This window comes from Fringilla coelebs, assembly GCF_963513975.1.
Source record: "Fringilla coelebs genome assembly, chromosome: 21".
NCBI classification, from domain to species: domain Eukaryota; kingdom Metazoa; phylum Chordata; class Aves; order Passeriformes; family Fringillidae; genus Fringilla; species Fringilla coelebs.
In genome coordinates this window covers 3,511,006-3,526,581 of record NC_140047.1, presented here as the reverse complement: position 1 = coordinate 3,526,581, position 15,576 = coordinate 3,511,006, and the positions used below count along the sequence as shown (strand labels likewise).

The 15,576-nt window shown below is 51.8% G+C and overlaps 1 protein-coding gene across 1 annotated transcript in view; it reads right to left on the bottom strand.

Annotated features, from left to right (window-relative positions):
- Nucleotides 1-2,142: 2,142 nt before the first annotated feature.
- Nucleotides 2,143-15,576, bottom strand: part of CACNA1B (calcium voltage-gated channel subunit alpha1 B) — a gene marked incomplete at its 5' end in the record, with an annotated part of 303,988 nt that continues 290,554 nt past the window's right edge. Inside the window, 7 exons of the mRNA XM_084219396.1 lie at nt 2,143-2,984; nt 4,636-4,844; nt 5,116-5,323; nt 9,722-9,832; nt 11,038-11,164; nt 13,299-13,426; nt 14,835-14,944. Coding sequence (XP_084075522.1) covers nt 2,457-2,984; nt 4,636-4,844; nt 5,116-5,323; nt 9,722-9,832; nt 11,038-11,164; nt 13,299-13,426; nt 14,835-14,944 — 1,421 coding nt within the window. The 3' untranslated portion in view covers nt 2,143-2,456. The remainder of the gene's footprint in view (nt 2,985-4,635; nt 4,845-5,115; nt 5,324-9,721; nt 9,833-11,037; nt 11,165-13,298; nt 13,427-14,834; nt 14,945-15,576) is intronic.

The window sequence follows — 15,576 nt, the reverse complement described above, 5'->3', positions numbered from 1 at the left end:
ATGCCAGGAATGCCAGCCGTGACCTCTGGCTACCACACTGCCTTTATTCCGAGTGCACACGAGTACAGAGACAGAGATACAGACAGGAATTATCCTTTAGCAGAATCCAGGGATGAGATCGGCCAGAGATTGCTACTGAACAGAACAAAATTAAAACAAAACACCGGAGGGAACAAAACCGAGGTGAGTTTCCTCAAGAGAAGAGCTACAGGAGATGTGAAGAACCACCCTAGAGCAGACTGCTCCTGCCTGAGGCTGACAGACTTTGCTGAGAGCATGAGAGACCTCCTGAGCATTTTGGTGGCATCTGATCCCCTCCAAGCAACCCAGGGACAGAACAGATCGCCAGGGCCAGTGGATTTCCACCCACCCCACGCAACCGCTGCGCCTGGAGAAGTTCCACAGGTCTGAGGCTTGGCAGATCCTCTGAAAAAATTCACCTCTCCAACCCTATCCTCTTTCCTAGCGGCGTTTTTAGGGATGTGCTCAGCACCTCCCACCCTTCCTCCTTTCACCTTTTAACCTCTCCACGTCCTCTGGCTGCCCTGTGCCCTGAAGCAGCCCTACAGGGGCTCAGCAGAGCCCTGGGCAGGAGGTCCTGGCTGGGCTTTGCCCTCAGCCTCCCTCCCCGCCAGCACAGCGTGTTTGCCCCTCTCCCAGGCTCACAGTGCAGGAATCCACACGGGCACAAAAGAAAGAAACCAGCCAACGCAAGAGTCATTGCAAGAACGCAGAAATCTCATCCCTGAGAATCAGAGTTAGAGGTTTGGATTATTATTATTATTATTATCATCATCACTTTTTTTTTAACCTTCTCTTATCAGGCAATAAAAACAACTCCAACTGCCCTCCACACCAATGATGCACGGCCAGAGCTCTCTCAGCTGGCCTGTGGGAGATGCTGCTTCTCCTGCAGGAGCACCCCTGCAGATGCTGCCCTTTCCCACCTGCATTTCCTCCACTGGGCAATGAGACAAGGCCGGCTTTGTTTGCTGCAATCACTCCCCTCTCACCCATTAAAGTATATCTATATATATATATTTATATTTATATATTCTAACAAAAATAAAATAAAATAAAATAAAAGGCCAACCAAACCCAAACCCAAAGCACATTTGCCTTCCCCACTGGAAGCTCCCAGCCTGGGGCACAGTGACCCCAGGGCCCCTCCGAGGCTCCGGCTGCTCGGCCCCACACCCTCTGCCCTCCCCAGGCTCGCCCAAGCTCTGATGCCTCAAAGCAAGAGGTTGCATCGTCACTGTGAAAGATTTCAAAGGTTAGGCACTTAGTAGTGAACAACTGGAGCATTCGGTAGAAACGGTGGGACCTGGAATGACAATTGGACTAATTCTCTACAGAAAGAGGAAATTTTTTTCTGGGTTTTTTTTTTTGTTTTTTTTTTTTACTGTACAATTTACAAAAATGCACACAATGAAAAGTTAAAGTTCTATCTAATAGCTTGATATAAAACCAATAACATTTCTTCTTCTCACCCCTACACTTTTGTTTTCCTCTTTTTGTTTGGGTTGTTCTTTTTTTTGTGGACTTTTTTTTTTTTAAGTTGTTTTTTGCTAAACCAAGCTTATATTGTAAACAAGACAAAACAGTGAGGGTGTGTTGCAGTCAACAGGAGAGAGGGATGGATTGAAAAGTCTCAGCAGCAAGGAAACAGTCCTTACAAAGAAGCTCTCTTGTGGCTTTACCGTGTGTCAGTGTGAAGGACCCGATGTGGTGAGTGACATTAGAGACCCCCAGGGCAGTGGTGTCACAGCAGGGTCAGCTCGGGGGTGGCACCAGCTCTGCCCTAAAGGATTGCAGTGGCTGAACATCAAGTCCAAAAGGACTGTCCTTTGTTCCGGGCTGTGTTTCTCCTCTCCCAGTTTCTTGGGTGCATCTCTTCCTTCTCGGCGCGCAACGAGACAAAACGCGGGGGGCGAGCGTTGCTCGCGTGAGTCCCTTTGTGACCCCCAGCTCCCACCCTGGCAGGGGGGGATTATGATGGTAAATTAATTAAGAAATAGCCCAACAAAACTGCGCCAATCATGAGAAGGACCCGCAGTTCTGCTTTTCCACCGTGGAAGGTGAGGATTGCTCTTCTCCCAGCTCCTCGCCTCCGTGGCTGGGATGGCATCTGGTGCGTGTCTTGGGACTAGACAAGGCAGTGGGGAGGGAGCAGTGAGGGATGTGCTCCTCCTGCTGCCTTCCCCAGAAGGAGGGAGCCTTCTTCCTCCGTCTGTCTAGTGCAAAAAAAAAAACCAAATCAAAAAAGAAAAAAATAAAGAACAACAGAGGAGAGAGAGGCTGCAGGGGCATCTCTGGCCCCGGGCGCCGAGCAGTCCTCGAGGCTGCCCTGCCGGCCGCCTCTGGCCCCGGGCCCCCACGGGAGCTCCCAGCCCTCCAGATGATAAAACTCATCCTTATTAAGCACGCACACCTCGCAGGGTTCCGCCGAGCCGCTAGCACCAGTCATCCTCATCGGCTTCGTGGTAGTAACTGCGTCCTCGGGCGCCGGGGCCCGTGTTGAGCCCCAGCGTGTAGTGGTACCCGTTGGGCACGCGGCGGATTTGGTGCGACTGCGAGGTCAGGGAGGAGACGTAGGAAGTCCTTGAGGAGCGGCCCGAGTTGGTGGCCACGGCCTCCTCGAAGGTGAGCGTGTCCTCGGGCGCGGCGCGCTGCGGGCTGTCGGCGGCGGCGTCGCGGTGGCCCAGGTAGGGGTCGGAGCCGATGCGGGCCACGGCGGGCGGGGGCGGCTGCTGCTCCCCCCGCAGCAGCGCGTTGTGCTCGGACAGCCCGCGGCTCAGGCGGCCCGGGGAGAACGTGGGGGTTTGGAAAGTGGTGAAGTGCACGGGCGAGGAGTTAGCGGTCTTGTAAGTGATGCTGGGGCGTGGGGTCAGTGGAGTCTGTGGGAGCTGCCTCCGACCCCGGCAGGGGGTACTAGCACCAGATGTCGACAGCAAGGGGCTCCCATTAACTGAACCACTGCCCTACATCAAAATTGGAACAGAGCAAATCAAAAAATAAAAAAAGGGAAACACCGGACAAACACAAAGGCAGGCAGGTATCAAACAGAAGGAGAAGCAACAGAAGGCGGAGACGAGTCACAAGAGGAAAGAAAAGCAAAAAAAGAGAGAGTTTAGACAAGCACAGTCGGGGCAGGAGGTTCTCGAGAGATAATTCAACACGAGATGTGAAGAGCTGGAGAGTTCAAGTCTGGGAGTAGTAGGAACAGAGAGGGGCACAGCATCAGTAGGACGCAAACTGGCACACGGCTCCAACAGAGGGGACACTGCCCAGGGGAGGCACCCACAGCATACAGGGCTCAACATGCGCCTTACCTGGCCTGGGAGCAGCTCAAAAACCTGAGTTATTGGGGTTTTCTATGAATTATTGTTGATTTTTTTTAGTTTTGCTTTGGGGTGGGTTTGCACAGAACTTCACCCCCAGTTGTACATGCTGGGTTTGTGGGAGGTGACCCTGCCCACAAGAGGGGGTTGGACAGAGATGAGCTTTAAGGTCCCCTCCAAATCAAACCACTTAAGGACTCCGTGAATCTATTTCTGTTGCCAAAACTAGATTATGGGTTGTTATTATTATTATGGATTCTGCACGGAAGGAGGATCTGGGTGACTGTTTTTTGCAGGTTGGGAATGAAATGCCTTTGGATTAAATAGCCAATTGCTGAAAAAATAAAAACCAAAAGCTTTTTGGACAGGCTTTAACAAGTCCCTTTAACAGAAATGCATTCACAATCTCCTCGCTAATATTACACATTTGATTTTGGTGTGGTAGAAGGGTCTGGCAGCTTCCTGGGTTACCAATAATGCCTTGTGAGAGTGAACTAAGCCACAGTAATTTACACAAATGCCACGAGTGAGAGGAAAGGGCCTGGCTTCCCATTTCTGTTTACATTCTCCTAAGACAGGACATGAGTGCATTGAACAATCCCTCAAGCCTTTCCCAACCTAACATTTTGAGACCAGACCTTTAAGTTTTAAAGAGCACTTTTTCCTTCCTATCAACTCATCAGGCTGTCAGTCACTGCCTGTTCTACCCTGCCTGGCTCTCCCAGTGATCAGGAACATTCCAGCACCCTGGGGAAGCTGCCCAGCTTCTTCCAAGGGCCTGAGAACCTCATAGTTACAAAAGAAAGAACCAAATTTTAGCCTGGAGAAAAGGAAGCTCAGGGAGGACCCTTTTGGTTTCTCCAACTCCCTGACAGAAGCATGGAGCCAGGTGGGGGTCAGGCTCTGCTCCCATGTGAGAGGAAACAGCCTCAAGTTGTGCCAGGGGAGGTTCAGGTTGGACATCAGGAAGAATTTCTTCCTGGAAAGGGTGGACAGGCATTGCAAGGGGCTGCCCAGGGAGGTTTGGAGTCCCCATCCCTGGAGGTGTCCAGGTAAGGCCTGGATGTGGCACTGAGTGCTGTGGGCCGGTGAGAAGGTGGGATTGGGCACAGCCTGGACTTGCAGGATTTTTCCAGCCTTGGGAGGCCCCAAGGAGAACCTCAATGGCTTTATCTGCAACTGCCTGACCTTCCTTGCCCTTTCCACCTCCTCTAATTTAAGCAAAACATAGAAAAGGTGCACAAACCCCTGGCAGAGCTCAGGGCTGTCTCCCCACCCTGCCTCTCCTCACCTGTCTGTGTGGGCCATGCTCTGGGCCCCCGTTGGGCGAGGTGGGCCTGCTCTGGTCAGCAGATTTGGGCTGGGCGCGGTCCCGGCTGCCGTAGCGGTCACAGGAGTAGAAGCGCTGCTTTTCGGAGGAGGAGGAGGAGTGCTGCTTCCTCTCCTGGGAGCGGCCACGCTCCTGCTTCTTGTCCTTGGAAGACTCTCCAGACTGGGCTACTGAAAGGAGAAAATTGGGTAGGGGGTCACCAGCGTGTTGAGACATAAACTTTAAGGAATTTAGAGATTTTAGAGGAGCTAAGATTTTAGTTAAAGATAAGCTTTATTGGAGTAAATTAAAACAAATGGGTAGGCCTTGATGAAGTTGTTAGCAGTTAACTAAAACACTAAGTTATTTACAGGAAGCGTGTGAGAAAGTTTGCTACAAGAATGTAAACATCAGAAGGCTTAAAAAAATCTTAAAAAATCAGGGAGACAGCAAAGCACTCACCAGCTTGTCCATCAGCCATGTGATGGGCGGCCCTATCCAAGGACTTCTGCTTCTTCTCTTTCCGCCGGTGGCAGCGGTGGTGGTGGTGGTGGTGGCCCTGCTCCGGAGGCATGCGCTCCAAGGAGTACTCGTAGAGGTGCATGGCGTGAGGGCGCTGCGGGGCCAGCGTGGAGACCGAGCGCTTCATGGGGCTCGTGTCCGGGATGGGCTGCGGGGAACACGGAGGGACACGGAGCGGGGTGAGGGAAGGAGCCGCGCCCCGCTCGGCTGCCTGCTTCCCAGCATGGAGGGGGTTAAACAGAGAGAGAAAGGGGCAAGGAGGGCAAGGAGAGAAATGGTTAATTGCAGACAAACGGAGTGGGCAGGAGGATTTGTGGGATGTGGATTGAGTGTGAAATTCAGGGAGGGAATGGGATCTCGGAGTGCCAGTCCATGGGGACCATGGGAGCAGAGGCACAGGCAGCACTGCACAGCACACCCAGCGGGGAGCTCAGCAGGGACACCAGGCAGAGCAGCAGCCAAGCACCTCACAAGGGGAATCCTCCAACACCAGGGGCACCCACAGCTGCTCCAGGGCCTGCATCCCAAAGCAGCTCCAAAGAGGAAAGCAAGTAGCATTGCTGAGCACCACACAGAGGGGGAGAAAAATCAGGAATCAGGGGAGGTACAGGCCAAGTTACCATGAAATTCCTTCTATCTCCCTGCAGTGAACACAACTCCCATCAAACATTTAAACCTCTCTTGTCCCACCATCACTCCCTGAACCCTTTGCCTGGGGCAAGGATAGTGTGTACATCCTGCAATCCCACCAGGACATCGCCTGAAAGGAATACCTGGGTTTGCTATTGCTGTTTTTAAAACATTTGTGCCCAAACATCTCAGCACTGAGAGCTGTAACAGCACTGCTGGACCCCCTCCCTGTGCCAGGGGCAGCTCTGGACCCTGCTCCCTTCCCTTTGGCTACAAAACCTCACAAAGGTTCTGCAGAGCCCCAGACAAGTGTCCTGCAGGACAGCTCACTCACAGCCCCTGCCCTTCCTCTGCCCAGGGATAAAGCTCAGAAAACAGGGACAATTCCCACATTTCCTTCTCTGCTGGCCTCTGGCTGGCTCTGTGTGGAGACAACAGCACATCCATCCTCTGGATGCTTCCCTGGGTCTGTCACTGCACCCCAGCCGTGTGCCAGAGGAGAGATCTCAGAGCACGGCTCGACAGTGAAATTCAGGATGTACCCCAGTCCCTCAGCCTTACACTTGTTTGAATTCCCAATCCAACAAATGCCTCCAACACCAGCTCTCAGGGAACATTTACTCTGCTCACTGTAACCTTTCCTAAGAGCTCTGTATTAATTTTTCCTGTCTGCTCTCTTTTGTTTGCTTATCCTGAAATCCAGATCTCTGCTTCCCTTGTGATATTTACCCAAGGCAAAGCCAATTGTTTCATAGCTCTGCTCGTTATTTTGAGTGGAAAAACCATTCTCCTTCCCCTTAAGGGCAGATTATCCTGGGTGTAATGGCACCATCTGGGCAGTTACCCACATTTTGCTGCTTCCCACTGAAGGGCAGTTGGGATCCTGGTGATGGAAGGTTTATCAGAGGCACAAGGCTAGGATGAGGGAGCCCAACACTGTGGCATGGCCCTGGAAGCACCAATTCCATCAGCAGGACCACGTTAGTGTCACCTCCTGTGGCCCTTATTTGTGGGGGCAAGAAATTATATTCAGGAGCTTCGTATTTGTCCTTGTTTAGTGCTGAGCCTGCAGCTGGGGGAAGGCAGGGGGGCTGTAAACTGGACAGTCTGATGGGCAAAAATATGGGAAGTGAAAGTATTTCTCACTAAGAAACATATCCAGATTTTCAAAATCCATACAGGTCTGCCAGAAAGAAAGCAACAGAAAAACAACAACAACAACAACAAAAACAAACAAGCAAAAAAAAAAAAACCAACAAAAAAACCCCCACCAAAAAACCAAACAACAACAACAATTAAAAAAAAAAAAACCAAAAAAGAAAAAACAAACAAAACAAAACAAAACAAAAAAACCAAAAACAACCCACCAAAAAGCCAAAACAAAAAAAAAAAAACAAAAAAACCACCACCCGCAAGAAAAAAGCCCCACATAGATTGACAAGAAATGAACATTTCTTTTTGGGCTTTGGTCCTGCTTCCACACTTATTCCAGGGACAGAATTCCCACTGACACGAATCAGTGGCAAAGCAATCAATCCCTTTTCCATAAATCCTGGCAAGGCTCTTGTTATGGGAGGCACAGGCTCCCAAAAAGCCTCGGCAGACTGCATGCACCCCTGCAGAGAGCTCCTAATTGCTTCTTCATTACTAACCCGAGTGTTTGCACTGCCTAAATTCCTGAGCAACGAGGCATGAAAATAAACAAATAAAAAAAAAAAAAAAGAAGCAACCCACCCCCCCAAGCCTTCGAGCAGAGCGAGCAGCGTGCGACCACGGACAGAGGGAAAAGGGAGGAGAAAGAGAGAGAGAGAGAGAGCGGCTGTGCCGGAGCAACTCCAGATGAGAGGGGAGAAAAGTCAAGGGTTAAAGGAAGGTTAATTAATTCTGAAGGTGAATTTAATAGGATACAATTTAGTGCAAACTACATACTGCCAGGTAACTCCCAGGTGACCGTGCTTTGCTCCTCTGCAAACAATTCGGACAAGGTGAGGGACATTATTGGAAGCAGCCCCACAGTACAGCCAGTGTCAGACATCAGATGTGCAGCAGACACCATGACGACCAGGGAGGGAGGTGATAAGGGCAGGACAGCAAAGAGGGAGGGTGGAAACACAGGAGGAGGGTTTTTTTTTAAATAAGTGGAACATAAAAAGAGAGAGGCAAACAGAAAGGGAGGCATCCAGGATCAGAAAGCGTTGCAAATAAGAGTTAGAAAGAACTCAAAAGTTTGGGGAGGGGCAGAGCAGCATGTGAGAGGGAGGGTGGGGGGCGTGGAAGGGGAGACACACACAGAAAGGACATCAGTTATTCACCCAAGCTACAACCACTGAACATTGTACTATTAAATGAGGTTAGATCTGACATTCTGGGCCTGATTCACACCCAGGGGTGGCACAAGGGGCAGTGACACCCTGGGGACACAAGCCATGCTTCTGTCAGGGACATCCTGCAAATATCTGACTGCCATGGAGAGGAACTTCCCAAGGGAAGCTCTGCCAGCTGCACTGCCAAGGAAGGAGAAGGCTACCTGTGGTCTAGGATAAAGGACAATTTCTTGGAAGCAGAAAAGCTTTGATTTGTGAGCTGTTACTTTTATTAAGCACAGTGAGGAGTGACAATTCCAAGAATCCCAGGGCTCGCACAAAGGCCAGGAGCCAAGTGAGAAATCCTGTGGCTGGCAAGGGGCACCTCCAGCAGGGTGACACAACAATTCCATCTGTTGGAGCTATTGCTGTGTGTGCACAACACAGGGTTTCACTTTGGGGTGCAGCAGATCCTTCACATTCTGCTCCCCAGGGAGAGCCACAGAAACAGCCCAAGGCCAGGATGCTCCCTCCTGGCTGTGTGAATCAGGCCCTGGCAATGAGGCAGGACACGAGTGGTGAGATGTTGTGACACAGGAGACAGGATGGTGGCTGGGCAGCACTGGGGACAAACAGCAACAAATGTGTGAAATGGCCAAAAATGATCTGTGACATCCTACACACTAAGCAGTGCTCACAAGCTGCTGTGGAAGTCAACTCCAGTGAGGAGATTTCTTTGAAAAATCAGTTAAATAAATCAACAAGGGAAATCCTCAACACCAAATTACTGGCCAAGGTCACAGTACAGGAAAATACAGGGAGCAGACTGGTGTCCCAGTGCAGCTCCCTGGCAGTCCCTGTGCCACAGCACAGCTGCAGCTTTTTGGAAGGATAGGGCACAGGAACACGGCTTGGCTGCCTGGATAAACAACACACAACTAATGGGAAATGTGCCTTCCAGGGTCACAGCCTGAATGGCCTTGTCCCCAAATAGTGACCCAGACACTCTCGGGTGGCCCAGCCAGAGGGACTGTCCTGAGCTGCTTTGTGCTGCAAGCAGGGAGGAGTAAAACTGGGGACTGTGACTGCACAGGATAGCTGCCACCCCTGCAGGGAATCACTGCAGGGAATCATTGCCACCCCCTGCACGGAGAATCACTGCCAATCCCTGCAGGGAATCACTGCAGGGAACCCAGCCACACCCTGCAGGGAGAATCACTGCCAATCCCTGCAGGGAATCACTGCAGGGAACCCAGCCACACCCTGCAGGGAGAATCACTGCCAATCCCTGCAGGGAACCCCAGCCACACCCTGCAGGGAACACACCCCTGCCACACCCTGCAGGGAACACACCCCTGCCACACCCTGCCAGGGACACACCCCTGCCACACCCTGCCAGGGACACACCCCTGCCACACCCTGCCAGGGACACACCCCTGCCACACCCTGCCAGGGAACCCCTCAGCCATCCCAGCACACAAGGCATGGATTCCTGTCTCCACATCCTTTAAAACCAATATTCCCAAGCCAGCTCTAACCTATGACAAGCAGAGAGAAGGTGCTGAGATCCTGGCCTGCTCCCAGTCTCCCACCATCACATCCCCCCCTCTCACCTGGGTTTCAGCAGCCAGGCGTGGCATGGAGGCCGCCCGGCCCTGGCTCTCCAGGCCTGGCTGGGGCTCTCCGTTGGCAACTGTGGGGCTGATCTCCTTCATTTCTACCACCTGATCAAAACATGGAATGGGTTCAGTAGCAAGAACAGCAGCATCAGCTTTGAAGCTACCATCAGCTTCTTGAAGTTTGATTTGACTGGGAAGAGATGCTGGTGCTTAAGTAAGGTAGAAAACTTATCAAGAAAAGCCTTATAAAATCAGGCCTGCTCTGGCTGCCCTGTCATTTCTTCCCAGTCAAGCTGGCACTGTGCAAGTTCCCACGTGAAAGCAATCCTGGTGTGAGCAGTTCATGACCATAACAATCTTTTCCTGGGTGAAAAACAACTCACACCTGTATAAAATGTTTTTATACATGTTTATAACAGTTTTTATACTGTTAGATAGAAAAATGAAAACTATCTGTACAAAGAGCTTTTCCTGCATGTACACACCAGGGGTTTGAGTGATCAATCCATACAGAACAACAACTTGTTACTGAACAATAAAGTGATTAAGAAGAAAGCTCCTGACCAATGGGAGTCACACATGAGGGCTCTAAAACTGTATAAAAAGGAGTTCTGTGAATAAAGAATGGGCTTTTTCCAGCAGGAAGAAAACGGAGTCTGTGTGATTTATCCCCATAGTGGAGTGCCCAGGTTACTCTGTCCTCCCACAAGCAGTGGGATGAGCTCTTCCAGCAGCCAGGAACCCCAGCTGTGACCTTGGAAACCCCTCAGGTCATTCTGACCATTCAACCCCCTCACCTGAACTGGGACAATGGCATTGGGAAATGGGAAAAGGCAGCAAGACAGAATTCCAGGAAAAGCACGTCCAGGCTGTGGGAGCTGCCAGGTTTGGGGTTTCTTCACAATGCTCAAGCAAACAGGAGACAAAAAAATGCTTGCCTCAAGGGACAGATCTCCTGCTAAATGCAGGTCCCCTTGCCTTCACCTGGATTTTCTGAACACTTTCTAAGACTTCTGAAAATCCACCATGGCTCTAAAATCTCCTGCATCTCACCCTGTCTTCAACTGCCTGTTCTAAGTATTTTCTAAAATTTCTTAAATTCTAGCACAGTTCTAAAATCTCCTGCATCTCACCCCATCTTCACCTGCTTTTTCTAAACATTTTCTTAAATTTCTGGAGTTCTACCACACCTCTAAAATCTCCTGCATCTCACCCTGTCCTCAGCTGCTTTTTCTAAACATTTTCTTATTTTTCTCAGGTTCTCCCACAGCTCTAAAACCTGCCCCTCCCCCTTGCCCCCATGTGCTCACCCTCTCAATGGGGATCTCCTCGGAGTGGCCTCGCTCAAAAGCTGGGCTCCTGGTTTCATAAAACACATCCTGGGTGCGCTGGGTCCCCCAGGAACTGGACTCTTTGATCCCTCCCTCTGGGGGTGGCCTGTGCAAAGGAAAAGAGGGAAAAAGATTTATCCTTTTGTAATGAGATTTTGCTAAATTTGGCAAACCAAACTCGAGCGCCCTTTGGGGTTTCACATGTGAAAATCAGTTGCAGGGTGGGCACAGAGGCTGGTGAAGCTCTAAGGTGCCCTGGGTTTTTCTCCTGTAGAGCCTGAAGATCACATGAGAACGAGGAAATCAAACCAAATATGATTTTTTTTTTTCAATAATTAAGGAAAACAACTTCTGCCACTTAAATCCTGATGGACAATGAAGAATTTGGGAGTTCGGGCTGATTTTGTGTGCAGGGCCAGCTGGGCACTGGTCAAACACCTCAACCATGCTGGAGTCCCTTCAGCTGTCAAATCTAGTCTTAGCTTCCCCATCAGGATTATTTGGGATGTTTAAAGCTCAGCTGTCACTAAAAATCCATGATGCAGAGGAAAATCACCTGGAGAGCAGGAAATGGAGAATTGATTAGAGATCTCTGTCAGCAGGAGTGTTTGGAAAGCTCTCCATGAAGGGATCATTTTCCCAAAGAGACAAATTGTGTCATGGCACACACTTGCTGTTGCCCAGTTGCCCAAGCTCGAGGGCTGAATTTATTCCCAAGGATCTTTGGCCTCCCAAAAACTCATTGCTGGGTTTTGCTGGGTTGTTTTGCAACAGTCCCAAATTCCTGTGAGCAAACTCACCCTGGGAAGTTCCCAGTGAGGATTCATGAAGGAAACACCGAGATCCCAACACCACCAGCAGTGGGATAACCACAGTGGGAGCAGAGCCACCAGCAGGAATGGTCCCAGCCATGGTGAGAAGGGGCTGTGGCTTTGGTGTCACCAGAGCAGCAGCGGTGGAGGGGGTGACCCCGGGGTGGGGTGGCTCTGGAGGGGCTCAGGGGTGACCCTGAGATGTGATGGCTCTGGAGGGGCTCAGGGGTGACCCTGAGATGTGGTGGCTCTGGAGGGGCTCAGGGGTGACTCTGGAAGGGGCTCAGGGGTGACCCTGAGATGTGGTGGCTCTGGAGGGGCTCAGGGGTGGCTCTGGAGGAGGTCAGGGTGACCCTGAGGTGGGGTGGCTTTGGAGGAGGTCAGGGTGACCCCAAGATGGGGTGGCTCTGGAGGGGCTCAGGGGTGACCTCGAGGTGGAGTGGCTCTGGAGGAGGTCAGGGTGACCCCAAGGTGGGGTGGCTCTGGAGGGCTCAGGGGTGACCTGAGATGTGGTGGCTCTGGAAGGGCTCAGGGGTGACTCTGGAGGGGGCTCAGGGGTGACCCTGAGATGTGGTGGCTCTGGAGGGGCTCAGGGGTGGCTCTGGAAGGGGCTCAGGGGTGACCCCAAGGTGGGGTGGCTCTGGAGGGCTCAGGGGTGACCCCGAGGTGGGTGGCTCTGGAGGGCTCAGGGGTGACCCTGAGATGTGATGGCTCTGATGGGGGGGTCAGGGTCACCCCGAGGTTGGGGTGGCTCTGGAGGGCTCAGGGGTGACCCTGAGATGTGATGGCTCTGGTGGGGGGGTCAGGGTCACCCCGAGGTGGGGTGGCTCTGGAGGGCTCAGGGAGGGGTGACCCCGGGGTGGGTGGCTCTGGAGGGCTCAGGGGCGACCCTGAGATGTGATGGCTCTGGAGGGGCTCAGGGGTGACCCCGAGGTGGGGTGGCTCTGGAGGGCTCAGGGAGGGGTGACCCCGGGGTGGGGTGGCTCTGGAGAGGGCTCAGGGGTGTCTCTGGAGGGGATTCAGGGGTGACCCCGAGGTGGGGTGGCTCTGGAGGAGGTCAGGGGTGACCCTGAGATGTGATGGCTCTGGAAGGGCTCAGGGGTGACCCTGGGGTGGGTGGCTCTGGAGGGGCTCAGGGGTGACCCCAGGGTGGGTGGCTCTGGAGGGCTCAGGGGTGACCCCAGGGTGGGTGGCTCTGGAGGGGCTCAGGGGTGACCCCAGGGTGGGTGGCTCTGGAGGGGCTCAGGGGTGACCCTGAGATGTGATAGGTCTGGAGGGTCTCAGGGTAGCTCTGGAGGGCTCAGGGGTGACCCTGGGATGGAGTGGCTCTGGAGGGGCTCAGGAGTGACCCTGGGATGGAGTGGCTCTGGAGGGGGCTCAGGGGTGACCCTGGGGTGGGTGGCTCTGGAGGGGCTCAGGGATACTCACAAGGCTCCCCCGTTGTTGAGGGAGGCCGAGCTCTTCTGGCGCAGGAAGGCCTTGGCGTTGCTGAAGGCCGCGGGCTGCGTCTGCTCCAGGGTGGCCTTCAAGGGGTGGAAGAGGGACACTGGGCCGGGCTGCCAAGCACAAGGGAGGGGGGTCAGAGCTGGGATGGGCTGCAAGGCTTTTCCTACCCTCTGAAAAGTCCACTTTGCCACCCTGGGACAGCAGAAAGGCCACGCCAGCCTGGGCACAGCGGGGAGAGGCTCTGAGGGACACCTGGTACAAGTCGAGTCCTGCTGCAATCCTCCATCCCTCTGAATGCTCTCCCAAGCCCTGCTGCATCTCCCCCTCCCTCTGAATGCTCTTTCCAGTCTTGCTGCAATTCCCCCTTCCCTCTGATTGTTCTCCCCAGTCCTGCTGCAATCCCTCTTCCCTCCAGATGCTCTCTCAAGCCCTGCTGCAATCCCCTTTCCCCCTTAATGTTTTCCCCAGTCCTGCTGCAATCCCCCTTCCTTCTGAAACCTCTCCCCAGCCTTGCTGCAATCCCCCTCCCTCTGAATGTTCTCCCAAGCCTTGCTGCAATCCCTCTTCCCCCCAGATGCTCTCCCAAGATCTGCTGCAATCCCTCTCCCCCTGAATGTTTTCCCCAGCCCTGCTGCAATCCCCCTCCCTCTGAATGTTCTCCCCAGTCCTGCTCCAATCCCTCTTCCCCCCAGATGCTCTCCCAAGCCTTGCTGCCATCCCCTTTCCCTCTGAATGTTCTCCCCAGTCCTGCTCCAATCCCCTTTTCCCCTTAATATTCTCCCCAGTCCTGCTGTAATCCCCCTTCCTCCTTCTGAAACCTCTCCCCAGTCCTGCTGCCATCCCCTTTCCCTCTGAATGTTCTCCCCAGTCCTGCTGCAATCCCCTCACCCCTCAGATGCTCTCCCCATCACCAGAGCACAGCAGGGAATTCCCCCATGGATGCGGCCAGAGGGGCAATGCCATTCCAGTGGCTCAGGATGGATCTGGTGGAGCCATCCACGTGTGGGACAGATCTCCACCCTGTGCTGGAGATCAGCTGGATGCTCACCCTAAAAGCAATAGCTGTTTGTCCTGCTGGAAGCCACTGGGCTTTTAATGCCAGTTGTGTGAAAATATTTTCTAGAATTTGTAAAACCTATCAGAGCCAAAATGACTGAATAATTCCTATTTTCAAAAATAATTTAAGCCTTCTATAGTCAAACTACCAGCAGCTTTCAAGAGTTCTTTGCTCTCCCAAGGAAATCTTTTGGTGTGCCCTAGGCCATTTTTAAACACAGCATTTAGACTTTCAAAGATCAGTTGTCATTTTTTTGAACAGATCTTTCTTTACTGGAAAAAAGCAACTGCAACATTTTTTTTTTTAGGTATTTTTTAGAGAGACTTTCAGGAGAGGTTTCCATTTTTGAGCCAGCATTTTGAAGCCCTGCCTGGAAGAGCAGCCAGGCCTTCTGGATGAATCCTGCTGGTGATTCTTGTTAAAGCTGCCCAAGAGGGAGGATGGAAAAACCCCTTTTGTACCTGGCACAGGCCCCCGGGGGGCTGGACTTGCTCCCTGCTGTTCTTATTCTGCTTGTAGAAGTCAAATATCATCAGGGCTGCATAGACCTTCCCCACAGTCATTTCATCAGCTGCCAGAGCATGGGCAAAATACAGCAGAGCCAGTCCAAGGATGAAGAGAAGACAGGAATAAGAAAAAACAGCAAACGGTGAAAAATGGGGAGAGGGAGGAAGCAACATGGGAATTTTGAGGAAAATAAAATTTAATAATCAAATTAATTATAATTATTTAAAATAAATCATTTTGATTTTGAATAAGAAATAATAATTGTTATTAATAAATTAATTATTTTATGAATCAAATAAAATAAAATTTTATGAGAATAATGAGGTAAAACAGACACAGAAAAGTAGGGGAAAGAAAAAAAAAACCCAAAGAAAAGGTTACAACAGATTCTTCAACTCTTTGCCTGTTGGTGCCTTGCCTTGGTTTGGAGTTCTCTGTGGCAAACACAGGGATTGTGTAGGAAAAACAAAAAAAACAGGCAGGAAACCTCAGTGGCATTGTCAGCACTGCTGAGAGAATTCCTAAATGCATCCCAGAGCCCCAGCCAGCCTTTATCAACACAGCAGCCTTACCCCTGCTTCTCTGAATTACAGTGAGCGGGGTATAACAGGCTGATATACTTTTAAGGAATATTTCATTTTTCAGATGGTTTTTTCACCCTCAGAGCCATGGGACAGCCCTTTTCCCTGCCCAGCA